Source organism: Oryctolagus cuniculus, chromosome 19 (assembly GCF_964237555.1).
Source record: "Oryctolagus cuniculus chromosome 19, mOryCun1.1, whole genome shotgun sequence".
NCBI lineage: Eukaryota > Metazoa > Chordata > Mammalia > Lagomorpha > Leporidae > Oryctolagus > Oryctolagus cuniculus.
This window is the reverse complement of record NC_091450.1, coordinates 43,300,790-43,327,060: the sequence shown is the minus strand read 5'-3', so window position 1 is coordinate 43,327,060 and position 26,271 is coordinate 43,300,790. Positions and strand designations below refer to the sequence as shown.

Sequence of the window (26,271 nt, the reverse complement as noted above, 5' to 3'; positions counted from 1 at the left end):
CTTTCGCCATGGTTCTTCTCCTCTTCCTCCTCTTCACATGGCTCAGGCCTCTGTCTGTTCTCTACATGCTGTGGATCTACCTGGACTGGAACACTCCCAGCCAAGGTGAGCTCTGGGCAGGGCTCCAGGTGGGGAGAGATGGGGAGGGTGCCTGGGGAGCTCTGCCAGCACTATCTCTGCCGCAGGGGAAGACAGATTGTGTGGCCAAGGACCTGGGCCATCTGGAAATATCAAAGGGATTACTTTTCTATCAAGGTGAGGGGTCACCACCTCCCTAGAGACACCTCCTCCCCATCTAACCCCACTCCCCTGCACCTGCTCCCCCTTCCCTGTCCTGCAGCCTGAGTGCCGCTGCCTAGGCTCACAGAGGGGCAGGGGTGGAGAGGTGCACCTGATCCCATCCCGGGGCCTTGACCTCTGAGGTCAGCAGGGGGCAGAGGCAGCACCTGCAGCTGCTGTCCCCCCTCTCTGCCTCCCTCCTCTCCTGCAGCTGGTGAAGACAGCAGAGCTGCCCCCCAGCCAGAACTACGTGCTGGGATCCCACCCCCACGGGGTCATGTACACCGGAGCCTTCTGTAACTTCACCACCGAGTGCAATGCCTTCTCCCAGCGCTTCCCGGGGCTGCAGCCCTGGCTAGCCACACTGGCCGGCCTCTTCTACCTTCCAGTCTTCCAAGACTACATCGGGGTGGACCTGGGCATGGAGCCGGGATGGGGTAGTGGAGCAGAGTGAGGGTTCTCGCTACGCTCCTCCCAGGCCTTGCTAGGGGCTGATGGGAACACAGTGGGGCCTGTGAGGGGTGGGAATGGGAACTGGGGCCGCCAGTCCTGATGAGGCTGGGCTGACCGAGCTCTGCACTCTCTGCTGCTCCCTACTCGCTGTGGGCTTCTGTCCCACGTGGTCCTTCTGAGGCTACCTCTAAGGATGTGTCAGCTCAGTGCCATTGCTTCCTGATCCGCGTCTTTGGTCTGCTGTCTTTTGTTGTTGTTGGAAGATGTGTTGATTGAGACAGCAGAGTTATAGACTGAGCTTCCTTGCACAGACCCTCAGGAGGCCACGGTGAAGGTCAGGGCTATGGCACCACCTGCCACGGTGACTCACCCCTGGCCCAGGGAGGTGAGGGGGAGGGGTGAGGCCGGCGTGAGAGCTGGGGGCCCGCGGGAGGTCCTCAACACTGGGCCACATCCGCAGTACTTGACAGCCAGCAAGCGTCCATCCCTGAGCTGCTCTGACCAGGTGGGGCTGCAGGTGAGCCTTGTCACTGTGGGTGGGGCAGGCAGCCCCTCAGCAGGGCCAGCTCAGCACAGACAGGAGTGGTGCTGCTCCCAGGCCCAGCGGATCCATCTCCAGGCCCCCGGGACCCCTGGACTGAGATCGGCAGTGCTGGGTGCGGCTGGTGATGAAGCCAGCAAGTCCCCCTCCCCAAAGCCCCAGGGTAGGCCCCGCCTTGTCCTCCGGCAGGTGAAGCTTGAGGCCTCCAAGTAGCAGCTGCCACCGTCCTGGCCACCAGGACTCCGTGGGGTGGACGTGGAAGAGGTGATTCCAGGAGGGAGGCACCTGGGCCGTCCTCACCAGCTGGGAGCAGGGGCCACAGCCCCACCGGTCCCTGAGGCTATGCTTGGGGGAGGCAGGTGCCCAGTCTCCTGTGAGCCTCACCTTCCCCAACACAGTGTCCCCAGCACCCTCTTGGAGATGGGGAAGTAGTTCTAGAAGTGTCTCCAGATGGCCCAGTCCCGGACCCAGGCAGAGCGGTGGCCTCCGGCCCTGGGTATGTCCCTGTCCCAGTACAGCCAGACCAGGTAGAGGACCCCAAGGGTCCAGGCCCGGCTCAGGAGCACAAAGATCAAGACCACCAGGAACACCTGGGCTGGAGCAGGGGGCGCACTCAGAACCCAGGAGCTGCAGCCTGGTGTCCCCTCTGCCCCTGCCCTGGTTCCAGGGCCAAAGTCCCCTCCACCCCAACCCCCACCTCTCCCCACAGGCTCCCCAGGCTGCTTCAAGGGCCTGGGGCCCTGGGCTGCCTCCCTAAGGGAAAGTGGAGGCAGAGGGGCAGGTGCTGGGTCCACTTGCATCCCTGGGATCTGGGGTCCCCAAGCCCCACAAAGGAGAAGAGCCATTGAGAGACAGAGAGGGGGCTGCGGCAGGGGCTGCAGGAGGCAGCAGCCTGGGGAGGGGCCTCGCACAAGGGCAGCCACAGCCCCTGAGCACCGTCCCCAGTGGCCCAAACCTCAGTGCCCTGACCCTGCCACTGGCCTCGACTCTTTTCTGCTCCCTTTGCTGCCCTGCACGCTGGAGCCAGGTAAGACCAGGCAAGGAAGGGTGATGGACACCTGAGCTCACGGAGCTCTGACCAATAGGACCCCATGGAAATGGCCAGGGGTGGGGCCATCAGTGGGGGGGCGGTGTTTGAATCTTATGAGGGGGGTGGGCGTGGGGGCAGGGCCTCGGAGGAAGTGGAGAGCTGGGCTAGCAAGGGTCCAGGAGGGGGTGGTGGAGTCACCCAGGGCAGGTTCTCTACAGAAAGTGCTCAGGGCCCAGAGCTAAGGACCTGACCCCCAGGAGGAGACAGGAAGGCAACAGTGGGTCAGCTGCAGTGTGTAAGGGAGGGAGCCAGAGGAGTGCCCTTGGGGACCCCCGGATAGGACGCCCTAGACCCCAGGCCCAGCAGACCCCAAAAAGACTGCAGTGCTCAGCGTCTCCCCCAGGCATCCACACAGGGCACACAAGGACACACCCCCTATGCAGGGTGGAGGGGCAGAGGTGGGGGGAGCGGGATGACAGCCCCGGGCCGGGGGAGGGCTCTTCCCAAAGGGGCCCAGTGGTGCAGGAGGGCTGCCCTGGAGGGTCTCCCTTGGGTCCTGTCTCCGATGTGGGGACCTTAGTGGGAGCAGGGGGCAGGGAGATATTCCAAAGGAAGCCGTCTGATTGGCAGGCGTCCGCTGGGCATCGCCCCTGGGGACAGGTGGGAGTGAAATGGGGAAGGAGGGGTGGGAGGGGAGGAAGCCGCTACACCCCACATGGTCTCTGTCTGGACCCCCAGGGCTGGAGTGGGGAGCACTGGGAGGGGGAATGAGGACCCCTGCCCCATACCCCCGAGTCTGGTGTCCACCCCATGTCAGGGAGCTGGGTCTGAGCCAGGCCTGGGAAGCTGAGAAGCTTGGACGCAATTGGAGGCCGTGGAAACGGTCGTTGGGAGCCCCAAGGGTCCAGGGACCAGGACACGCCTTGACCCGGCCTCCCAGCCCACCCTCCTCCTCCCTCTACTCTTTATGCCCAGGCATAAAGGCCCCACCCTCTGCCAGCACCCCCCACCCCTGCCTCATTTGTTCTCAGCCAAGACCAGTGCTGCCTGCCTGCTGTTTTGCCTGGGGGTGTCCTGGTCACGCGCAGGCTCCCAGAGGCACTGGAGGCAACAGCTAATGGCCTGAGCTTGTGGTTCGTGGAGCAGAAGTGCTTGGTTAAGTTGGCGCTGGGCTGCCATGACCCCTGCCCCCGGGCTGTGCGGTGGGGAGGGAGGGCAGCTGCGGGGCGGCAGGGCGCCTCCTGCCCCTGCTCCCCACCCCCCCGTGCCTCCCTGTGCCTGTCTTGTCCTTTGAGGAGAAGTAGCTCTTCCAGCAGTTGCCGAATCCAGGACTTGTGGCTGCGCTGGGGGCAGGATGTCCTGCGGCCACTGTTCCAGCAAGCCTGGGCCTCCTGCTGCCCTTCCCCGCACGCCTCGCCCTCTGCTCCCGCCACAAGCCTATCCTGAAGGTCCCTGAGGGGGCATGGCCTCCTAGCTCTGGGCAGCGTATCCCAGAACAGCCTCGTCCCTCGTTCCAGACCTGGGCAGCTGTCCAGGCCCAGAGCTCTGTCCCTGCAGCTCCTGCAGGTGGGAGCCGGCTGCGCTGCACACAGCAGCCGTGTGGGGCGCTGTGGAGCAACTCAGGCACCTGTGGAGGACCACAAGCCACACGCAGAAGTCCATGCGGATGGATACACCGCCACACTTAACTGCACACGTGTCCCCTGCGGGCCAGAAGGAGTCTTCTTGGTGCCTGCGTGTGGAGGAGTGGACTTAAAGGTGGGAAGGATCAGAAGCCCGTGCCAGGAGTCCCATACGGGTGGAGGAGATGGGCAGCAAACAGGGGTTCTCAGGCGAATTAATTTTTCTTTCTCACCTTTCATTCAGTCCCGTGCTCTTTCCTCCTCCTCTTCACATGGCTCTGGTCTCTGTTCTCTGCTAATTGGATCTACCTGGACAGCCACACACCAGCCAAGGTGAGCTCTGGGCAGGGCTCCAGGTGGTGAGAGATGGGGAGGGTGCCTCGGGGACTCTGCCAGCTTTATCTCTGCTCGCAGGGGAAGGCGATGTGGGTGCACAAGGAACTAATTGATTTGGAAACAAAAAAGGGATTATTTTCCACCCTTCCCAGAGATGCCTCCTCCCCCTTCCCCACCACACTGCCCCACACTCCTCCCTCTTCCCTGTCCTGTAGCCTGAGACCCACTGCCTAGGCACACAGAGGGGCAGGTGTGGAGAGGTGCACCTGTCCCCATCCCAGGGCCTTGACCTCTGAGGTCAGCAGGGGCAGAGGCAGCACCTGCAGCTGCTGTCTCCCCTCTCTGCCTCCCTCCTCTCCTGCAGCTGGTGAAGACGGCAGAGCTGCCCCCCAGCCAGAACTACGTGCTGGGGGCCACCCCCACAGGGTCATGTGCACCAGAGCCTTCTGTAATTTCTCCACCAAGAGCAATGCCTTCTCCCGGCGCCTTCCGGGGCTGCAGCCCTGGGTAGCCACACTTGCCGGCCTCTCTACGTCCCCTTGTTCCAAGATTACATCACACTCAGTGTTGAGCCTCAAAGTGAATGAGGAAGCAGCCTCTGGTCAGACCATTCCCCACCACTACAAAGGCCTCCACCTAGACAGCTGGACCCAACCTGAGCACTGACCACTCTCTGCAGGGGGCACAGATCGGGGGATGGAGGGTTTGGAAGAAACAAGATGTGGGAGTGAGGGAATTGGGAGCCACAGAGAGAGCGGTGACTGCTACCCACTGCTCATGACCCTGGATAACATCCTGTTAGCCTAGGTCTTGTCTCAGCCCCAGTGGGGCCAGGCGGTGGTCATCGTGATGGGGAGGGGTGCCCAGGAGGCCCTGTACACCGCCCCAGGACAGCACAGCCTGGATTTCCTGAATTGACAAGTTTTCTTGCGCCGGGCGCTGAGGCCCAGGTGAGTGGGCAGCAGGTCCCGAGGAGGGCTGGGCCCTCCCTGAACAGTCACAGGTGTGGTGGACCATGGGTCCCCAGAGCGGACGACTGTTCCCCACACCTGTAGGGTCCTGCCAGCCTTGGCATGCCTTGTTCCCTAGCCTCATGGACACACTTTCACAAATGCCCCCCACGCTCACCCACAGGGCAAGTACAGCCTGCAAGAGCAGGGCCTCTGGGCTCAGAATCAAGTTTCCTTTTCCAAATCTGTCTCAAAGCCTTGGACTTGACCTTGACCTGTACACAGGGCTGATGCCTGCCTTGCCACCAGGCTGCAGCTGTAAACACTGAGTGAGAACAGGAGTAAGCCAAGCCCACCACACAGCCATTGGTCAAGACAGCTGAGGCTTCCTTCCAGAATGTTCTGTGCAGCCATGGTCATGTGTCTCCAAACACCTTGGGAAGTGGCCTCAGAAGACAGGGAGGGAATCACAGACCCAAGAGCTTTGTGAGGCCAGACCAGGACCCTGAGCAGCGTCCTCTCTCTTCCTCGCCCCTCCCAGGGCCTCCCTGGTGCCTGTGTACTCCTTTGGGGAGAAAGACATCTTCAGATGCAAGGCTTCTCCAAAGGCTCCTGGAGGTACCTGTGCCAGGTCACCTGCAAGAGGGTCACCAGCATAGCTCCCCGCATCTTCTGGAGCCATGGTCTCTTCTCACCCAACTCCCAGGGACTGCTGCTGCCATTCAGCTCGGTGTTGGGGGTTCAAGGCCATGGAGCCTGTAGCAGCTAAGTTCTGGTCAGGACATCTGGGATGTGTTGGTTTGTGGTTACATCAGGAACCAGGATCACAGAGAGGGGGACACTGGGGCCCCACAATCCATTTCTAAGGCACCCCCACAAGACTCCAGCGCCTCCCCCCAGGCCCCACCTCTTTAAGGCCCACATACCTCCCAATACTGCCTTTCTGGGACTGAGCTCCCAACACATGAACAGAAGGGGACATTTCCGTGACAAGCTCTCCATCTCATCGAGGGTACCGGGAACACCGTGCTGGGTGGGGGTGGGGGATGAAGCTTCAGAGGAGACTTAGAACCACCACAACCCCCCACCCCCGACCCCACCCAGTAACGCCACAGGGACACGTGGGGGCCATGCAGTCTCTGCTTGCTACCTCGTGAAAATGGCTGAGCCCGATCTTCTGGGACTGAACCCAGAGCCCTGTGCCTGTGGGTCTGCAATCAGAATGGATTCTTCGGCCAGTGCTGGAGCGGAGGCCATGAGCAGTGGGGGAGGGAGGGAGCAGAGGGGCAGGCACCAGGGCTCACCGCACCCCTGCTCCCCCGGGGCTCCCTGCTGCCTTCCAGGGGTGTGCCAGGCCCAGGTGACCCTGCAGCCGCACTGAGCATGACCCTGCCACTGTCCCAAGGCCCCCTGGGCCTCCTGCCGCCTTTCTGTGCCAACCACACTGAATGTGAGCCCAGAGAATCCTGGAAAGTCCTGGGTTCCCGTATCAGCCCCGCGACGGCCCCAGAGGTCCCTTTTGTGACCCGCCCTCCCCATTCAGGGTCGCGCCTCTGGAGAAAGCATTGTCCGGCCCTGCGAGAACCCCAGGATGTTTCTTGGGAAACTGCTCCAGTCCTGAACTCGATGGCCGTGGCTCCTGTGAAACAGGCAGACCAGGGGATCTCAGTGACTGCTGTCCACCTGCAGAGGAGTCCCCAGTCCCGGTGCAGCGATGCCCACAGCCCAGGCGGCGTCAGGAGGACGTGCTGCACACACTCTACCTGGAATGGCTCCCACAGCTGCAGAAGCAGAGCAGGTGCACCACGGCGTCCACACAGACAGGCATCTGGTCCTCCCCTGGGCAAGGTGCTGACATTGGCCCCAAACTGGTGCCTTTGCTGGGGGAGTGAAATTCAAGGTGGGAAGGCACCTGCGGCGTCTGGGTGTCTGCCTGCATGGTGGGTGGTCCAAGATGCCTGGAAAGATCTGGAGAGGCTCCCCAGGGAGCCCCGAAATTCCCAGAGACCCCCAAAGAGGCCAGAGTGGGGTCCCGCTCTGTGCGGTCTCAGTCGGGCTCCTGGTACCTGTGACTGTCTAGGGGTAAATGGGGCTGAGCCAGGCTCTGACCACTCCCTGCACCCAGGTGCTGCCCTCCCCCTGCACACCCTCCTCCCCTTCCAGCCCCTCCCAGGGTCAGCCCAGACATTTAAGGAGCAGTCTCAGAGGGACTGGACACTCCTGGGGCTCCAGACACAGGCATCTCCCTGGCCACAGCCTGGACCGTGGGGGAGGGGACTCCTGTGACCCCACCTGGAGCCCTGCAGGCAGAGGGTGGCACCAGGATGGCTGACTCCACATCCTCCATGCCACCTCGCCCTGTGAAGACCCTGCAGAAGCAGTGGCTGGAAGCCCTGGGCGCCATGCACTATGTGCTTGCTTTTGTGGTCCTAGGTGAGAATAAGGGGGAGGCGGAGGTGCTGGGGCTGCTTGGTGGAGAGGGACTGGCTGGAACAGCTGGGCTGTTGGCCGGGACATGTGGGTCAAAGGATGGGGACAGGACCAGGGCAGATGTCCCTGCCCACTGTTCCATGCAGGTGGAGGAGGGCTGGAGCTGGCTAAGAACTTGACTTCCCAGGGGAATTCATTTTTCTTTCTCACCTTTCCGCAGTCCCTTTCTCCGTCTTTCTTCTGCTCTTCCTCCTCTTCACACGGCTCTGGTCTCTGTCTGTTCTTTACATGCTGTGGATCTACCTGGACAGGGACACACCCAGCCAAGGTGAGCTCTGGGCTGGGCTCCAAGTGGGGGGATATGGGGAGGGTGCTTCTGGGACTCTGCCACCCAAATCTGTGTCCGCAGGTGGAAGGCGGTGGGAGTGGACAAGGCACTGGAGGATTTGGAAACACCAACGAGATTACTTTCCTATCAAGGTGAGGGGTCACCACCTTCCCCGGAGTTGCCTCCTCCCCCTTCCCCACCCCACTCCCCTGCACCTGCTCCCGCTTCCCTGTCCAGCAGCCTGAGACCCACTGCCTAGGCTCACAGAGGGGCAGGGGTGGAGAGGTGCACCTGTCCCATCCCAGGGCCTTGACCTCTGAAGTCAGCAGGGGCAGAGGCAGCACCTGCAGCTGCTGCCTTGCCTCTCTGCCTCCCTCCTCTCCTGCAGCTGGTGAAGACGGCAGAGCTGCCCCCCAGCCAGAACTATGTGCTGGGGGCCCACCCCCACGGGGTCATGTGCACCGGAACCTTCAGTAATTTCCTCACTGAGTGCAATGACTTCTCCCAGCTCTTCCCGGGGCTGCAGCCCTGGATAGCCACACTGACCAGGGTCTTCTACATCCCAATCTTCCGGGACTACATTATGCTGAGTGGTGAGCCAAGTGAAGGGGAGGAAGCAGGTCTGGCCCTCATCTGCCCCAGGAGCTCTTGCCCCCATCAGGACCAGACTTGCCCTCAGCATCGCCAGGCTCAGCAGGGACTGAGATGGGGATCCAGAGCTCGGAAAGCACAAGATGTGGGGCTCCCTCTTCCCCTGCTAACGGCTGGGGTGTGGGAATCGGGAGCCAAAGAGGGAGTGGTGACTGCTCCCCACTGCTCATGACCCAGGACTGCGTCCCGTGAGCCGCCAGAGCCTGGACTTTGTGCTGTCTCTGCCTCAGCGGGGCCAGGCAATGGTCATCATGATTGGAGGAGGCAAGGAACTCTTATCCACGGCCCCAGGACGGCACTTAGTCAAGCTCCATGATCGCAAAGGCTTCGTGCGCCTGGCACTGAGGCATGGGTGAGTGGGCGTGCAGGTGCCAAGGCCGGGCTGGCCTTGCCCTGCCCAGGCGTCCCAGCCCCTGCAGGTGAGTCTGTGGGTCCCCAGGGTTTCGCCTCTTGCACCTAGAGGTTCCTTCCAGCCTGCGTGCCTTCTCTGTGCTGTGCCCTGTCCCAGGCTCCTAACCGCTCTAAACAGGGCAGGTTCAGACTGAAAACAGCAGGGCTCCAGGTTCCAGACACCCTGGGTTCTCCTTGTAACCTTATCTTGGAGACAAAGCCTTGGACTTGACCTTGACCACTACACAGTGCGGATCCCTGCCTTGCCACCAGGCTGCAGCTGTAAACACTGAGTGAGAACATGAGTATGCGAGCCCACTGCAGTCATTGGTCAGGACAGCTGAGGCTTCCTTCCAGAATGTTCTGTGCAGCCATGATCATGTGTCTCCAAACACCTTGGGAAGTGACCTCAGGAGGCAACAGGAGAGACAAGCCGTCCCCAAGGTACCCTTTGGGGGAGGTCAGACCGGAACCTGACCAGTGTCTTCTCTCTTCTGCCCCTCCCAGGGCCTCCCTGGTGCCTGTGTACTCCTTTGGGGAGAATGACATCTTTAAAACTAAGGCTTTTATCGAAGGCTCCTGGCAGCACCAGTGCCAGTCACTCTACCATAAGATCGTTGGTTTGCCCTTCTACATCTGCTGGGGCCGTGGTCTCTTCTCACCCAACTCCTGGGGTCTGCTGCCCCTGGCCATGCCCATCACTACCGTGGGTGAGTGCCCATTACAGGGAGGAGGCTGCCGTGGGTGGCACAGCCAGCGGCAGCTCTGGCTCACCCGTGTCTCCCTCCCCTGCAGTGGGCGGCCCCATCCCCGTGCCCCAGTGCAGCAGCCCCAGCCAGGAGCAAGTTGACCACTACCACAGGCTCTACATGGACGCCCTGGAGCGGCTGTTTGAGGAGCACAAGGAGAGCTGCGGGGTCCCTGCCTCCACCCGCCTCACCTTCTTCTAGGCCTGGCTCAGCCTCCCAACTCAGCTCCTGAGCCCTGTGCACTGCGACCCCAGCTCCCGCCTTGACCTCCCCTCCAATAAAGGCTGGTTCTGGAGGGAGTGCGGCCAGGCACTGCCACCCCGTCCTGTCTGCTGCAGAGGGGCCGCCTGGGGTGGGTCTCAGCACCCTGCATTCTCCTGCCAGGAGAGCTGACTGTGCCCCGGGACCTGGGAGACGTCTCCCCCTCCTGGGCCCCTGCTCCCCCTGTGAAGCAAGGCTGCTGCTTAGCTCAGAGCTGGCAGTTATGAGCGTCAGGTGCCAGAGGTGTGTATTGAACCCAGGCACTGTGTGGGAATTGTGCATCTTTGTAATATTAGTTTATTTATTTGAAGGGGGGAGAGACAGAGAGAGATGTGAAACAGAAAGAGAGAGAGAGAGAGAGAGATGATGATGATGCTGATGCTGATGCTGATGTGAATCTGCTGCCTCTTGGTTCACTTCCTAAACACCCTCAGTGGCTGGGGCTTGCTCCGGCATAAGCTTGGTCTCCCATATAGGCGGCCCAGGCTCTCGACACCTGCGGGGCTGCCTGCCCCACCCACAGCTGAGAACCCGCACCTGCAGTCCCCCTGGTCAGAGCGGCTCAGGGATGGATAGAGCCCCTTCCTGGCTGTCAAGTGCTGTGGACGTGACCGAGTGGTGATGGCTGCTGAGGTCAGCCCAGGACCCTCCCGCGGTAGAAGATGCTAAGTCCTTGGGCCCCTGCAGCCCTGTGGGAGACCCAGAAGAAGCTCCTGGCTCCTGCCTCAGATTGGCTCAGCTCTGACCATTGCAGCCATTTGGGGAGTGAACCAGCAGATGGAAGAAGATGGAAGAACTCTCTCTCTCTCTTTCTCACCCCCCCTCCCTCTCTCAGTCTCTCTCTTTCTCTCTCTCTCCCTCCCTCTCTGTAACTGTGCCTTTAAAATAAATAAATGAACCTTACACAAAAAGGGAGAGGCGATCAGACTGTAACCCGCTCCTTTCACCAGACCCCTCAGCTTTTGCATCTGGAAATTATTTGATTGGTTCACAGTTCACCCACTTCCTGTTCCATCAACCAATCAGGCATGTGGCCTGGTCCTCGCCGCATGGCAGGAGGCACACTTGGGTCATCACAGGCAGGGAAGCCGATTCTGGGAGGCTCTGTGACTTGGGGGAGACCCCGCGGGTGGTGAGGGCCACAGTCGGGGTCTCTGCCCGCAAACCCAGGACCCCTGCCCTCTCAGCCCTCAGCAGTCAGTGGGGGACAGGCCCTGGGGACTGACTGCAACTGGAACCACAGAGCGAGGGTCAGCGCTCCGCGGCTGGGACGTCCTTGGTGGCTCTGCCTGCAGCGCGAGTGGCCTGTGCCCGCTGGGGCTTTATTCTGGGAGAGCCCAGTGTGTGCTCAGCGCTCCCTGGGCCAGGGGTGCCGTGGGTCCCTGGCGATCCTCCACACTACCCTCCCCCCGCCCCACCCCGCTCTCCCTGTGACCCCTGAACCTTCACCCTGTCCATCTGAAGGTCTCTGCAGGGGCACGCAGGGGACCTGGACTTGTCCCTGCACACTTTGAACTGAGCCTTCTCCCCTCCCCTGCCTCCCCGGTTCGGGCTCTGCAGGCCTCGCCATCTTCCCAGCCCGTGTCCTAGCAGCTAAGGAGGAGACCAAAGACCACAGGGTTAGGTGACTGGCCCGCAGCCAGTGAGAGCCGAGAGCCTCCCCTGAGCCCCGCGGGAAAGGGAGCTGCAGAGCCTGGCAGAAGAGCGATGTCCCGGCTGCCATCCCCTGCCTGCTGAGTCCCGGAGCCACAGCTCCCTTATCTGTAGGTGGCTGCACCTGTCGTCCAGTCAGCATGACTGTACATCACGTCTCCACCCCTCATGCATCAACCGTGGACAGAAAGCCATTGGTGTGCAGGCTCTGCGGGACTTTAGGGGAAATGAGTCCTGCTCACGGGGTGACAGGGACAGTGACACCTGGCTGACCACGTCCCCAAGGGCGTCCAATTGGATACAGGAAACCCAGGCTCCTAACACAACCCAAAGCCAGCCACAGAGGAGCGGTGTGACACAGCTGGAATGTCACATCCCATCCCCCAGCCCGCAGGTTCACGTCTCCAGGACACAGAGGCCACCGCGGCTGTCGTGTTCTCCCCTTGCTGGTTTACTCAGACAATATCGATGTGGTTTGCCAGGGGTCTGATGGATTCCACAGGAAGGCAGCCGTGGTGACTCCGGTAGCTGGCTTCCCTTTTTTCTATTTTTTTAAGACTTATTTATGTATTTGAAAGTCAGAGTTACACAGAGAGAGAAGGAGAGGCAGAGAGAGAGAAAGAGAGAGAGCGAGAGGACTTCCATCCGCTGGTTCACTCCCCAGTTGGCCACAATGGCCATAATTGGGCCAATCAGAAGCCAGGAGCCAGGAGCTTCTTCCAGGTCTCCCATGCAGGTGCAGGGGCCCAAGGACTTGGGCATCTTCTGCTGCTTTCCCAGGTCTCAGCAGAGCTGGATTGGAAGTAGAACAGCCAGGACTCGAAGCAGCGCCCATGCACGATGCTGGCACTGCAGGCGGCGGCTTTACCGGCTATGCCACAGCACCGGCCCCAGTAGTTGGGTTCCTAGCAACCACCTGGAGTTCCTGGCCTGAATTCCCAGCCTTGAGCCAGTCCTGGATGTCGCGGGCATTTTAGGAAGAAAATAGCAGATGGGAGACAGGTGTGTCTCGCTGTCTGTGTCTCTCAAATAAGTAAATAATCTTTAAAAATTGGTTGGGCATATATTTGACACACAATTGGAGAGAACATGGATTTCAAAAACACCATGTTATGCACAGTATGTATTTTTTTTTGTCATCTAAAATGAGTCATCTGTTTAGAAACAGAGGCATCAGAACAGGGCAGCCCCGGTACGCCCTCTGTGGCGTCGGCGATGATCCACTGCCATCAATGCTGTCCTGGTCGCCTTGTAGCTACCTCCCACCTCCCCAACCACCTTACAGTCAGTTGCAGATTTTTCTCTCGTTGCATCGGTAAATAGTTCTGTATGTCTCTCTAAAGTAAGGATTCTTTAAAAATCTGGGCCCAGAGTTGTTAAGCTGCAGCAATGCCAGCGTCCCACATGGGCGCCGTTTGAGTCCCAGCTGCTCCATTTCCCATCAGATCCTGCTAATGCACCTGGGAAAGCAGTGGAGGATGGCCCGAGTGCTGGAGCCCCTGCACCCACATGGGAGGTCTGGAGGAGGCTCCTGGCTTCAGATTGACGCAGCTCTGGCCGTTGTGGCCATCGTGGGAGTGAACCAGTGGATGGAAGACCTCTCTCTCTCTCTCTCTCTGCCTCTGGCTCTTCCTCTCTGTAACTCTGCCTTTCAAGTGAATGGATAAACCTTTTAAAAAATACAAAATATATATAACCCCAGTATCCTTCTCACGGTGGGTGTGAGGCTGGGCCTCTCCTAAAGGAACCCCGGCGCCTCTGTGTGGCCTCCCCCTCCGTGTCCACCTCTGTCTGTCTGTCTGTCTCTCCTCTCACTGGCCCCCAGGAAGTCCTCTGCCCTGTCTTGAGCAGCCCACATTGCGGCACACACTCAGGGATGAGTCTCTCCCAGAAGCAGGGCCCGGCCTTGACCTCCAGCACCCTTGTGCTTCCTGCCTTGGCCTCTGCCCCCAATCGGATCCTTCAACCAGGAAGCTTGCTCCCTCCGGGTGTCCTGCTCTGGCCATTCAGACGTGATGTCCCCACTTTCTGGATCAACTGGCCCTGCTGGCTTCCCAAACCCCAGGCAGCTCCCACGTGGGCCTGGCTTGGGCTCAGGTCAGCTCCCGTCCTCAGCGGGGTCATCCTGGCTTCTCTGTCCCAGCTGGGCCTCTTGACTTCTGTGGTCCTGTCCTCCCTCCTGCTGAGCCCTCCCCACCCCCACCCCTCACCCAGGGCTCCTTGGGCTTGGAATGCAGGTTGAGGCCCTTCCACCCTCCCCCCAGCCCACAGAGAGGCCCCGCCCCTCCTTTGGCTCCACCCCCACCCATGCAGCTCCTCACCCAGCTCCTTGCTAATGACGGTTCTGGGAGGCAGGGGGATGGCTCCCATGGTTGGATTCCTGCCACCCACACAGAATCCTGGACAGAGACACCAGGTCCTCCCCTAGGCCTGGCTGCCTGAAGCCCTTGTGGGCGTTTGGAGTGAACCGGAGGGTAGGCGCTCCCGCGGCCGCTGTCTGCCAGGTTCTCTCTGTGCGCCCCAAATTAAAAACATCCTCTTCTCTGCTCTCCCCCTCCACAGCTCCACTCCTAGGCCCTGGAGCATCCTGCAGCCTCCCTTGCCGTGAAGGGCAAAGTCCCAGCCTTGGACCGAGGGTGGAGCATGGACTCTAAGCAGAGGAAGCGACCCCAGGCTGCCGCTGGCGTGGCCGTGGAGCTCATCGCCCGGGAATGGCCCCGACAAGCCAGAGGGCCGCCTGGACGCTGGCCCAGGGACGAGGGGAAGATCTCCCGAGAAGAGATTTTGTTGGACAGTGGACGACCAAGTGGCATTCCCATGATACGGCCACATGTTCTTTCTGTGTAAGTCCCAGGCGCAGACAAGGTGCCAGGGATTGAGTAGGACAGGCAGGTGCCGGGGGATGCCCTGACCACACACAGGCTCTGCTGCGGTTTCCACGTGGTCTCTGTCCCTTTCAACATCTGTGTGTCGGGAACTCGGTCCCCAGGGAGGTGTGTGTGCCTTGAAGACCTGCGGCCTGGTGGGAGGTGCTGGAGTCACCTTAGAAAGGAATGTTGGGGTTCTAGTCCCAGTCGGGGCACCGGATTCTGTCCCGGTTTCCCCTCTTCCAGGCCAGCTCTCTGCTGTGGCCAGGGAATGCAGTGGAGGATGGCCCAAGTCCTTGGGCCCTGCACCCACATGGGAGTCCAGGAGAAGCACCTGGCTCCTGCCATCGGATTAGCGCGGTGCGCCGGCTGCAGCGCGCCGGCCGCGGTGGCCATTGGAGGGCGAACCAATGGCAAAAAAAAAAAAAAAAAAAAAAAAAAAGACCTTTCTCTCTGTCTCTCTCTCTCTCTCACTGTCCACTCTGCCTGTCAAAAAAAAAAAAAAAAAAGAAAAGAAAAGAAAGAAAGAAAGAAAAAAGAAAAGAAAAAGAAAAAGAAAGGAATTGCAGGGCCCAGTTTCTTCTCCCTCTCTGCTGTAATGGCCACCTACCACACTCCAGAGGTCCTGACCAGAACTTGAGCTGTTACAGCACCATGACCTTGAATCTCCAACACCGTGAGCTGAATAAACCTCCTTCTCATCACAAATAGCTGATGCCTGAGGCCACTTCCCACATGACTGTGCAGAGAACTTTCTGGAAGGAAGCCTCAGCTGTCTTGACCAATGGCTGTGTAGTGGGCTTGGTGTATTCATGTTCTCAGTCTTTGCAGCTGCAGCCTGGTGGCAAGACAGGTAGGTGTCAGCCCTGTGTGCAGGTCAAGGTCAAGTCCAAGGCTTTGCCTCATACACGGTGAGAAAGGAAGCCCTAGGGCCCTGTTCTTTCCAGAGTGACCGGGTCTTGCTCAGAGCGGTGGCACAGAGCCTGGGAGCCTGAAACACTGTGTATCACAGAAGGCACCAGAGCTGACAGTACTGTCCAGTTGCTCAGCTCTGGGGACCTGCAGTGCCACCTACAGGAACTGGGAGGTCAGGGGGCTGAGTGGACGCCAGCCCAGCATCAGGACCTGCAAACCCACCCACCCGCGACTGACACCTTTGTGATCCAAGCAGAGCTGCCCTGGTGCCACAGACAGGGCCCCATGGGCGCCCATATCAGGATGACCACCATCTGCCATAGCTGGGGAAAGTCCAGGAGAAAGTCCAGGCTGTGACGGCTCACGGGGCGCAGTCCTGAGGCCAGGTAGGTGGGAGCAGTCGCTGCCCCTTCTGGGCATCCCTATTCCCCCACCTCAACCTTTAGCCCAGGGAGGGGGAGCCCCAAACCCTCCAGCTCCCAGCCTGAGCCCACCGCACGGCACAGTCAGGGCTCCGGGCAGGTCCCTCAGTCTGGAGGCAGGGAGAGGGTCCTGCTGTGGTGAGAAACAGCTTCTGCAGGGGCTGCTTCCTCCCATTCAGGGACGGCTCGCCCCCAGGCATGATGCACTCCCAGAACATGGGGACATAGAAGCCGGCCAGCCAGGCCAGCCATGGCTGAAGCACAGGGCAATCCTGGGAGGTGCTGCAAAATTACAGAAGGCCCTGGTGCCCATGGCCCCGTGGGGGTGGGCCCCCAGCACGTAGTTCTGGCTGGGGGACAGCTCTGCCGTCTTCACCAGCTGCAGGAGAGGAGGGAGGCAGAGAGGGGAGGCAGCAGCTGCAGGTGCTCCCTCTGCCCCTGCTGACTTCAGAGGTCAAGGCCCTGGGATGGGGTCAGGTGCACCTCTCCACCCCTGCCCCTCTGTGAGCCTAGGCAGTGGGTCTCAGGCAGCAGGACAGGGAAGGGAGAGCAGGTGCAGGGGAGTGGGGTGGGGAAGGGGGAGGAGGCGTATCTGGGGAGGTGACCCCTCACCTTGATAGGAAAGTAATCCCTTTGGTGTTTCCACATCACTCAGTTCCTTGTCCACTCCCACCACCTTCCCCTTGCGGGCAGAGATGCGGCTGGCAGAGTCCCTGAGGCACCCTCCCCACCTCTCCCCACCTGGAGCTCTGTCCAGGCAGAGCCACATCAGGTAGGGAAGAGACAGAGACCAGCGCCGTGTGAAGAGGAGAGGAAGAGAAGAAAGAAGGAACAAGAGCCTGGGGGACGGTGAGAAAGACAAGTGAATTCCCCTGGGAGCCTGGTGATTGCACCCAGCTCCCCCCACAACCCCTGCCTGCAGAGACCACCGGGCAGTGGCGTCTCCTGTGGTCCTACCCCTGTCCTTTTGCCTGGGTGTCCAGGCCACCCGCACGGCCACCTGCCCCTTGTCCGCCTTCTCCTCTGGCAGACCCCAGGTCCCCATGTCTTCCCCGTCAGCTAAGAACAGCACAGCCAGCTGATGCTCGGACCCTGTGTGTTGACCTCTTTGCCATGGTCTGAGAATTTCAAGGCTCCACGGGGAGCCTGCACGCACCACACACACAGACTCATCCTGTCTCTTTCCACCTTTTAATTTGCCCTCTCACCTCCAGGCCCTCTGCACCCACCCCCACACCAGACCCAGCATGGAAGGTTCCCATTGGGGCCAGACTCCGACCAGGCTAGGTGAGGAGGAGATGCCTGTCCACAGGGAGGCGGTAGAGCGCCCCGGGCTCCTCACACAGCTGCCTACAGCCCCTGCACGCCCGCATCTCTGCACAGAGGTCACCGCAGCCGCTGCAGGGACCACAGCGGCCCCTTCCTGCAGCCAGGAGAGGCAGGGCCAGAGTTCAGCACTGGGGCAGTAGCCAAAGGACCACTCGGGAGAGCGAGGCTTGAGGACCACCTCGGGGACCTGCCTGGCCGGCGCGCGACAGGGACCCCGCCTGTCTCCTGGGACACTGCTTGAGCTGAAGGGCCAGTCTGGGGCTCACAGGTGTAGTGGATGGGCATGGAAGGGCAGCAGGGGGCGCAGGCGGCCTGGGAACCGCGGTGGCCCAGCACTTCGTGGCGCGCAGCACAGCCAGCAGCTTGGCGGGTTCAGGCACTGCTTCAAGAGCTCCTTCTCCCAAACCTGGAGAGGCCCCACGGGCGCAGGGGTGCGGCCGAGTTTCAGGCAGGCGCCCACGAGGCTCCTTGCAGCACGGTGTGGGCGCACCCGCCTGGCCACAGCAGCTCCTTACTCCTGTCCCAGCGCCACAGTCCGTCCTGAGCACGGATCCGCAAAGGCTGGGCTCAGGGTTTTGCATCCAAAGGCCAGCCAAGGACTTATCAGACAGGTTGGGTGGAGGGGGAGAGAATAAGGCTGGGTGGCTTGTACCTGCCCTGCTCACTGGCAGAATGGATTTTTATAGCAGGGGCGGGGCAAGGCAGGAGCTGGGGGTCGAAGTGCACGGGGCTCAGGGGTTCAGCAGGGAGGCTGAACCAAGCCTACAAGAAAGTGAGGTGGGTGGAGGCAGGGACCCCGCAGCTCTCCTTGTGCTCCTCAAACAGCCGCTCCAGGGCGTCCATGTAGAGCCTGTGGTAGTGGTCAACTTGCTCCTGGCTGGGGCTGCTGCACTGGGGCACGGGGATGGGGCCGCCCACTGCAGGGAGGGAGACACGGGTGAGCCAGAGCTGCCGCTGGCCGTGCCACCCACGGCAGCCTCCTCCCTGCAGATGGGCACTCACCCACGGTGGTGATGGGCATGGGCAGGGGCAGCAGACCACAGGAGTTGTGCAAGAAGAGACCACGGCCCCAGAAGATGCAGGGAGCTATGCTGGTGACCCTCTTGCAGGTGACCTGGCACAGGTACTGCCAGGAGCCTTTGGAGAAATTCATACCTTTGAAGGTGTCGTTCACCCCAAAGGAGTACACAGGCACCAGGGAGGCCCTGGGAGGGGCGAGAAAGAGAGAGGACGCTGCTGAGTGTCCTAGACGGACACACTGGCACTCTGGGGGCAAAAAGTCCCTCCCCTGTCTCCTGAGGCCACTTCCCATGGTCTGGAAGCTCTTATGTCTTCCCGGAAAGTTCTGGAAGGAAGCCTCAGCTGTCTTGACCAATGGCTGTGTGGTGGGCTTGGCATATTCCTGTTCTCACTCAGTGTTTACAGCTGCAGCCTGGTGGCAAGGCAGGCGACAGCCCTGTTACAGGTCAAGGTCAAGGTGAAGAACATGGCTTTGTCTCTGAGACAGGGTCACAAGGAGAACCCAGGGCTCTGGGCCCAACGTCCTTGCTGGTGTCAATCTGAGGCTGCTCACTGAGGAGAAGTGGGCACAGCCAGGTCTGACAAGGTGGCATCAGGGCCGACAGGTGCGTCCTGGTGCAGGGTGTGCTGTCGGCTCCTGAGAGCGCTATGTCAGCTGCAGGTATTCTGAGGTCTGACCCGGGACCCAGCCCAGCCTCCGCTCCTACATGCCCACTCACCCGTGTCTCAGCGCCAGGCACACGAAGCCTTTGTGTTTTTTGAGTGCGAGGCAGTGCCACCCTGGGGCCGTGTACAGTGACAATGACCACTGTCTTGCCCCACTGTGGCTAAAACAGCACAAAGTCCAGGCTGTGCCGGCTCACGGGACGCAGTCCTGTGTCATGTGCAGTGGGTAGCAGTCACGACTCCATCAGTGGCTCTCCCGAGTCCCTCACCTCACCCATTAGCAAGGGAAGGGGAGCCCCACATCTCATTTTCCAACCCCAGCCCACCCAGTGCTAAAGGAGAGCATTGCCAGTGCTCAGGACAGGTGTGGAGTCCTAGTGCAGAACGCCCTGGCCAGGGGCTGTCTCCTGCCCTTTAGCCTGTGGCTCACCACTAGCCATGATGTAGTCTCGGAAGACTGGAAGGTAGAAGAGGCCGGCCAGTGTGGCTAGCCAGGGCTGCAGCCCTGGGAAGCGCTGTGAGAAGTCATTGCAGTCGGTGGTGAAGTTACAGAAGGCTCCAGTGCTCATGACCCCGTGGGGGTGGGATCCCAGCACGTAGTTCTGGCTGGGGGGCAGCTCTGCTGTCTTCACCAGCTGCAGGAGAGGAGGGAGGCCGAGAGGGGAGACAGCAGCTGCAGGTGCTGCCTCTGCCCCTGCAGACTTCAGAGGTCAAGGCCCTGGGATGGGGTCAGGTGCACCTCTCCACACCTGCCCCTCTGTGAGCCTAGGCAGTGGGTCTCAGGCTGCAGGACAGGGAAGGGGGAGCAGGTGCAAGGGAGTGGGGTGGGGAAGGGGGAGGAGGCTTCTCTGGGGAGGTGACCCCTCACCTTGAAATGAAAGTAATCCCTTTGATGTTTCCAAATCCTCCATCTTTTTGTCAACACAATCTGTCTTACCTCTGCGGGCAGTGATGGGGTTGGCAGAGTCCCTAATGTACCCTCTCCATCTCTCCCCACCTGGAGCCCTGCCCAGAGCTCACCTTGGCTGGGAGTGTTCCGGTCCAGGTAGATCCACATCAAGTAGAGAACAGACAGAGGCCAGAGCCGTGTGAAGAGGAGGAAGAGGAGAAGAACCACAGCAAAAGGAACGGGAGAACACTGAAGAAGAAAAATGAATTTCTCAGGAACCCCAGTTATGCAGCCACACCTCTCGTCCTCCACCTGCAGGGATCCCCTTGCAGGGGCAAATGGCCTGTCCAGTCCCCAGGTGTCCAAGCCTCCCACAATGCGATCCTCCCTCCAATGCCCTCTAACCAGGCAGAGCCCTCCACTCCTTCCCCCTTATTCTCACCTAGGAACAGAAAAGCAAATACATAATGGAAGATGCCCACTACTTCCAGCCACTGCTTCAAAGGCCAGGAGACACAGCAGCTGCAGAGATGTCCATCTTGGCAGCCATCTCTGCCTGCAGGGCTCCAGGTGGGGTCACCGGTGTCCCCTCTCCCAGGGTCCAGGCAGTGGCTGGGGAGATGCATGGATTGGGAGCCCCAGAAGTGTCCAGGCTCCCTCTGAGACTGATCTTTGGAAGTCTTGGCTCTGTCAGTCTGGGCTGACCCTGGGAGGAGGGTGTGGGTGTGGGGGTGTGCAGGGGAGGGGCAGCACCAAGGGAGACAGACCAGAGGGGGGATTGCCCAGAGCTTCGCCCCTCCTTGCTCTCAGGAAGGGACAGGGGTGGGGGCTCTTTCTTTTTCTTTTTTTTTTTAATTTTGAGGATTTTATTTATTTATTTGAAAGGCAGATTTGAGAGTCAGAGAGAGACAGAGGTCTTCGGTCCCCTGATTTACTCTGCTGATGGCTGCAAGTTCCGGAGTCGCGCCAATCCAAAGCCAGGAGCTTCCTCCGGGTCTCCCACACAGGTGCAGGGGCTCAAGGACTGGGCCCATCTTCTGCTGCTTTCCCAGGCCATAGCAGAGAGCTGAATCATAACTGGGGCAGCCTGGACCCAAACCAGTGCCTATAGGGGATGGTGGCCCTGCAGGTGGCGACTTTTCCTGCTATGCCACAGCCCTGGCCAAGGAGGCTCTTTCCTACAGGAGCCTGGCATCTGGGGTCAGGTGGCTGGTGGTGGGGGTTGGGGTGAGGTGGGGACAGGGAGCTCCCAGGGTCACAGGGAGGAGGGGAGGACTCCCACCCACCCCATCTTTCCTTCCCTGGCACTCCGCCCATCCCCTCTGTGGCACACAGACAAGGGCTCCAGGTTCCTTAATGCCTGGGCAGGCCAGGGGCTTCAGGCCAAGGCAAGGCAGGGGCTGGCGCCTCCCTCCCAGCACAACACCCTCCACCTGGCTCCTTCCAAGCTGCTCAGGTGAGCAGGCAGAGGCCAAGGCTCCTCCTGGACCCAGCTCCAGCTCAGCCCTCAGCAGTCAGTTGGGACACACCTTGGGAAAGTACTGTGGAAACCATAATGCCCCAGGAAGGCTCCATGTTGTGGCTGCTGGAGAGGACCATGGTAATTGCTGCCTGGGGTCCCACCCATTGCCTCTTTCCCTTAGGTGCTGATTTGCTTATCTGAATCTTTTACCTGGGAGAGCCAGTGTGTGCTCGCTCCCTGGGCAGGGGTGCAGCACTGTGGCAGGTGGTACCGTTGGTCCCTGGGGTTTCTCTGCAGTGCCCTTCCCCCTACCAGCCCTGAACCTTCACCCCTGCCCTCCTGAGGGTCTCTGCATCCGGGCACTCAGGGCACCAGGCCTTGCTCCTGCACGCTTTGATATGAGCTTCTCCCTTTCCCTCCCTCCCCTCCCTCTGGCTCTGCTGCCGAGACCCAGGCTGTTGTGGTTGATTTGTTCTGAGAAGAGGAGCATGGTGGGGGCGAGAGGTGCGGAGTCACCACACAGACCCCGGGAGTCGGGTCAAAGCGGGCCAGAGGCGAGCAGCCTGCAGTCTCCTTTATTTCAGTTGGTACAGCAGCTTATATAGCCAAGGCAGCCAATCCAGTCAAGGGGCAGTTTATGCTCTAACCAATCATAACCTGTTGCCAGGCAGTATCAGAAGCCATCTGTTGCAGGTGGGTTTTAAAGCCATTGCTGAATAACTGATGCTTGCATGCCAGCGGCCATCCTGGCATGGCCCTCTCATTCCACCACATTTCCCCCTTTTCATTTATTTTTGAGCAACGGGAGGCATGATTCTTGGCCATACCATTGTTGACCCCATTTCCATGTGGTCTCTGTACGCAGCTGTGCCTGTCTTAGGTTGCCCCCAGGGGATCTTACCTGTCATTGACAAACCAGCACACAAAACAGGAGACCACAGGAGTGCTTTCTCAGATAGGGGTAGGAATGAGGAACAATGGTTATCAGGAATGGCGTGATCGCACACAGGCTGTGGGCTGTTTGAGTGGCTGACCAGAGCTAGTGGGGGTATAAAGCAGTAGCGGATGTGGCTATGGGCAGTTTCTTAGGGTAGGATGATAGGGCAGGTGCGTCTGCTACCAAGGCGGACTCTCAGCCTTGTTCAGCTGGTTCTGGTTGGCTGTCAGTTGCAGGCTTGATGTTTCTGGCTGGTACACAAATGGGCCATCCCGCATTCTCTGGAAAGACACAAGCATATGCTTGACCCTTGGTTAGCAGAAGCCTTTTTACCGGCATTGGAATCCAGGGCCTGAATTCTGCATCCACTCCTACATTTATGGCAGACATGTGGGAGGGATGTGGTCTACTGGCTGCCCTGAGAGCCTGGGGTGCCTGGGGACTGTCACAAATGTGGGGATCCTCACTGGGTGTGGATGGGATGACCTCGTATGGGTTATTGCCTTGAGGTTGTCTGTGTTTACCCCACAAGTATTTGGGGAGTGGCTAACGAAGCATTGCTACCTTGTTTGCTACATTGTTTTCTGCATTTTTTGCTACCTTGTTTGCTACCTTGTTTGCTACCTTGTTGGCTATATTGTTGGCTACATTGTGATTTTCACAGTCTGAGCTCCTTCTCCCTAAGTCATAAACTGTTGCATGTGAGGCAGAGGCTGGAGTGACAGGCTCCTATCACTCACAGATTCACTCTGTTTGGTAATCTGTGTGGGATTCTGAGAGGGGGGTCTCTTTCCCATGTTTGAGTGTTTAAGAGCAGCGTGCCACGCCAACTCTAGCCAAAGGAAAGACACCCACAGCACTGCTGCCATAACAAAACAAATTCCTAGCACCTCAGTGGCTGATGGCATTGTGCAGGGGTTCCCTACGTTAGACAAACAGACAGTGGTGTATCAGATCATACCCATGTCCTGTGCTTAGTGGGGGACTTCCTTGATTCGTTAGGTCAAGGCCGTATGCCCACGCAGTGTCTCCAGAGCGTCACCTCTCTCGAGTGAGGGAAGATGACTTGGTTCCGAATTCTGGGATGATCAGTCCTTATGTGAATTCGCTGGGCGAACCGAAAGTAAAAGGAGGAGCTGAGAAGTGGGGTACAATTCTGGGCGGTGTGTGCCTAACCTGGGGTCACTTAGAGGACAAAGACAAAGGAAGGGGCGTAGGAAGGTGTCCTGTGCTCACCCTCATAGAACCGAACAGCACACAAAACACTGAGGGGCCTACTTGCTGAAATCCAGGGGGGACCTCGCCAGTCCGACATGCTGTCTGTACCTCTGGCACTTAGTTCGGTTCTTGACGCATGGAAGGAGCTCAGTGAGTTATGATGAAGGAAGGAGAAACTCCAATCTATTTCTGCGTTTGGGCTCATATCAGTCTTCACTCCAGTATTTTAACTAAACACCTGGGAGGAGCTTGCAGCTCAGTGCTGTGGTTCAGCGTCAGCTGTTTGTGGAGGCCGTGGCTGGCGGGAAGCACCTGCAGCTAGGCAGAACTTGAGCTCCAACATTAAGGACCCCTCTCATGAGAACCACTGGGCCAGGGAAGGCCCGGTCTGTGACCCGCAGACTCCCACCGGCTCCACCTCCTGCCCACCACAATCAGATCACCTCTCAGCCTTAATCCAGCAACTTTTCAGTCGTGACGGTTTCCACACCTGCCTGAGTTTTGGGGAGGCAAGTTCTGCTCAGCCCATCACAGGGACAGCGACACCACATTGGTCACTTTTCCAGGGTCACCCAAGGGACTGAGGACAACCAAGCTCCTGGTTGTCTAACCCCAAAGCAACACACGGCCCAGCCTCACACATTTCCAAAGGTGGGGCTGGGACACACCTGAGTATTGACACCTCCTCCTCCCCATCAGCAAGTTCAGGTCTCCAGTGCACAGAGGGCGCCACTGGCTGCCACGTCCTCTTGTTGCTGTTTTAAGTTTTAAAGATTTGTTTTATTTTTATTGGAAAGGTGGAGAGGGAGAGGGAAAGGGAGAAGGGGAGGGGGAGGAGGAGGGAGAGGGAGAGAGGGAGTGGGATAGGGAGGGGGAAGGGAGGGGAGGGGAGGGGGAAGGAGAAAGGGAGGGGGAAGGCAGAATGAGAGGGAGGGGAGAGGCAGGGGAGGGGAGGGGAGGGGAGGGGAGAGGGAGAAGGGCTGGCGCTGTGGCTCAGCAGGTTAATGCCCCGGCCTGAAGCCCTGACAACCCATATGGCTGCCGGGTTCAAGACCTGGCTGCTCCACTTTTGATCTAGCTCTCTGCTATGGCCTGGGACACCTCAGACACATGGCATAGACGACCCTTCCCCGGGATGAGAATGGCACCTGAGACTGGTCACCACTCGGCTGTTTGAAATGCACTATGGGAAGCCCTTTGTCACCTGTGACACCTTTGACTCAGAACTGGAGATTAGATAAAGCAGGTTATCAATCTAGGTCAGCGGTGAAAGGTTCTGATGGGGCATGGGGGCAAAATCCTGCCAGGGCCAGACCCCAAAAGTCACCAGCAGCCCCAGTGCCGGCACTAGGAGACGCAGCCTTATGAGAGACCAGCGGAAAAGGCTCTCCCGGGCCAGCTGCAGCCCGAGTGGCGGGGCTCTCACCAGGTGCCGCTGAGCAGTCCTCCGGCAGTCGAGTGACAGGCTGTTCCAAGCTGGGGCATTTGTCAAGGATTAAACTTTTACCCCTTGAGTCCCACAGATGCACACGGAGGACAAGGCCGCCTACTCGTGTGAGCCAACCACAGACCTCAGATGCCGCTCAACAAGCAAACAGACGAGTAAAGCCTTCGCTGCTATCGTGGTCAGGCTGTTGCGCTTCATGGCCAACCCGTTCCACCCACGTCTTCTCCTGTTTCTCTCAGGAAGCCGCTATCAGCAGGAAGACGCCCTAGGGAGTTCTTCTGTCTTAATAGTGGAAGCTCCTGCAAGGCCTCACAAAGCCATTTTAAACAACCTGTCTATTGCCTGGGGCCACCGAGCCCCACCTGAGGCCAGTGTGACGGCAAGTACTTGTCTGTGGATGCTCCATCTAAGGCAGCCATGGGCAACCTGCTAGCCTTGTGTTACACCCTGATAGAACAGGGAGGACAGGTGCAGTGATCCCGGGAGTCTCTCCCTTTCACCCTAACACCAGTAGGTTCGCTGAAAGAGGCGTTCCGAATCTTCCAAGTTAGGTGGTGACGTAATGCGGGCAGGGACAGGGTATCAGCTCCGACTACTTGGGAAGCAATGGATTATAGTCTTCCTTTCCTATGAGGAATCCCAGCTGCAAATTGGCAGATGGGCGTGTTTCAGAATTTGACAGCTTCTCAGAGGAACGTGTGGTGGCCACGGCCATTGGCAGTAACTGGGGACAAAATTCTGGTTCAGGAGACAGATCCATTCGATGAGATGGATAGACTGGGACCTGGGATAGACAGGGACCAAGACCCTGATTGGCGGGGAGTAGACAGAGAAGATGGAATCTTGTGCCCCTGGACTCCCTTAAGGTAAAGGGCCACAGATCTCTGGGGTGGGGACAACGCGGGATAGGGAGGCAGCTGGCTAGGTCTGCTGAGCTGGAAGCCACTAAGCCCCCACACAATTCTGTCCTGTCACTTGTGGATCAAAATGCCCCCTTTCCTGAAACCTAAGGATGTCCACAGGAGCCAGGGGGCTTTATTCCTGACCTATTAAAACAGACCACTGGGTGGGGCTTCTCAGTTCTGCTCAAGCTGAGCTGCATGAGAGACACCCACAGGGGGTACAATCCTGGGTGGTGAGATGATTCACCAGAGAAGGAGCCCACCTGCTGGACACCCAGCAAGAAGGACATACGCCTAATCCTGTAGCGAGGGTCCCTCCTTAGTGAGAGTGACTGCTGCCATGTGCTCCCGAGGGAGCAGCAGGCTGGACAGCCAGGTGCCAGCCATTGCTTAGGGACCACAATGGGAGAAACACACAGGGAACTGCAGAGTTTCCTCAGCTGGGGAGAGTTTCCTGTGGTCCAACAGGTTTTCCTAGGTAGGTGATTTGCATTTCTGGGTGGGGCTGAGGAGCCTCCATCACC

General features: G+C 59.4%; 3 protein-coding genes across 3 annotated transcripts; 2 read left to right on the top strand and 1 right to left on the bottom strand.

Annotated features, from left to right (window-relative positions):
* The first annotated feature begins 7,535 nt into the window (after positions 1–7,535).
* On the top strand, positions 7,536–8,976 carry LOC138846891 (2-acylglycerol O-acyltransferase 3-like). Its single transcript, XM_070063911.1, has 5 exons — positions 7,536–7,644; positions 7,862–7,969; positions 8,051–8,121; positions 8,358–8,562; positions 8,798–8,976. Exons 1-5 carry the CDS (start codon positions 7,536–7,538, stop codon positions 8,974–8,976), a joined length of 672 nt encoding a protein of 223 aa, XP_069920012.1.
* A 373-nt stretch (positions 8,977–9,349) lies between these two features.
* Positions 9,350–10,893, top strand: LOC138847000 (2-acylglycerol O-acyltransferase 3-like). Its single transcript, XM_070064473.1, has 2 exons — positions 9,350–9,720; positions 9,806–10,893. The coding sequence occupies exons 1-2, from the start codon at positions 9,369–9,371 to the stop codon at positions 9,958–9,960; spliced, it is 507 nt and encodes a 168-aa protein (XP_069920574.1). The 5' UTR covers positions 9,350–9,368; the 3' UTR covers positions 9,961–10,893.
* A 6,231-nt stretch (positions 10,894–17,124) lies between these two features.
* LOC100338537 (2-acylglycerol O-acyltransferase 3-like) lies at positions 17,125–19,949 on the bottom strand. Its single transcript, XM_070063910.1, has 6 exons — positions 19,913–19,949; positions 19,830–19,831; positions 19,323–19,527; positions 18,946–19,006; positions 18,209–18,411; positions 17,125–18,123 (listed from the first exon to the last, which is right to left on the bottom strand). The coding sequence occupies exons 1-6, from the start codon at positions 19,947–19,949 to the stop codon at positions 17,969–17,971; spliced, it is 663 nt and encodes a 220-aa protein (XP_069920011.1). The 3' UTR covers positions 17,125–17,968.
* Between the last annotated feature and the right edge of the window lie 6,322 nt (positions 19,950–26,271).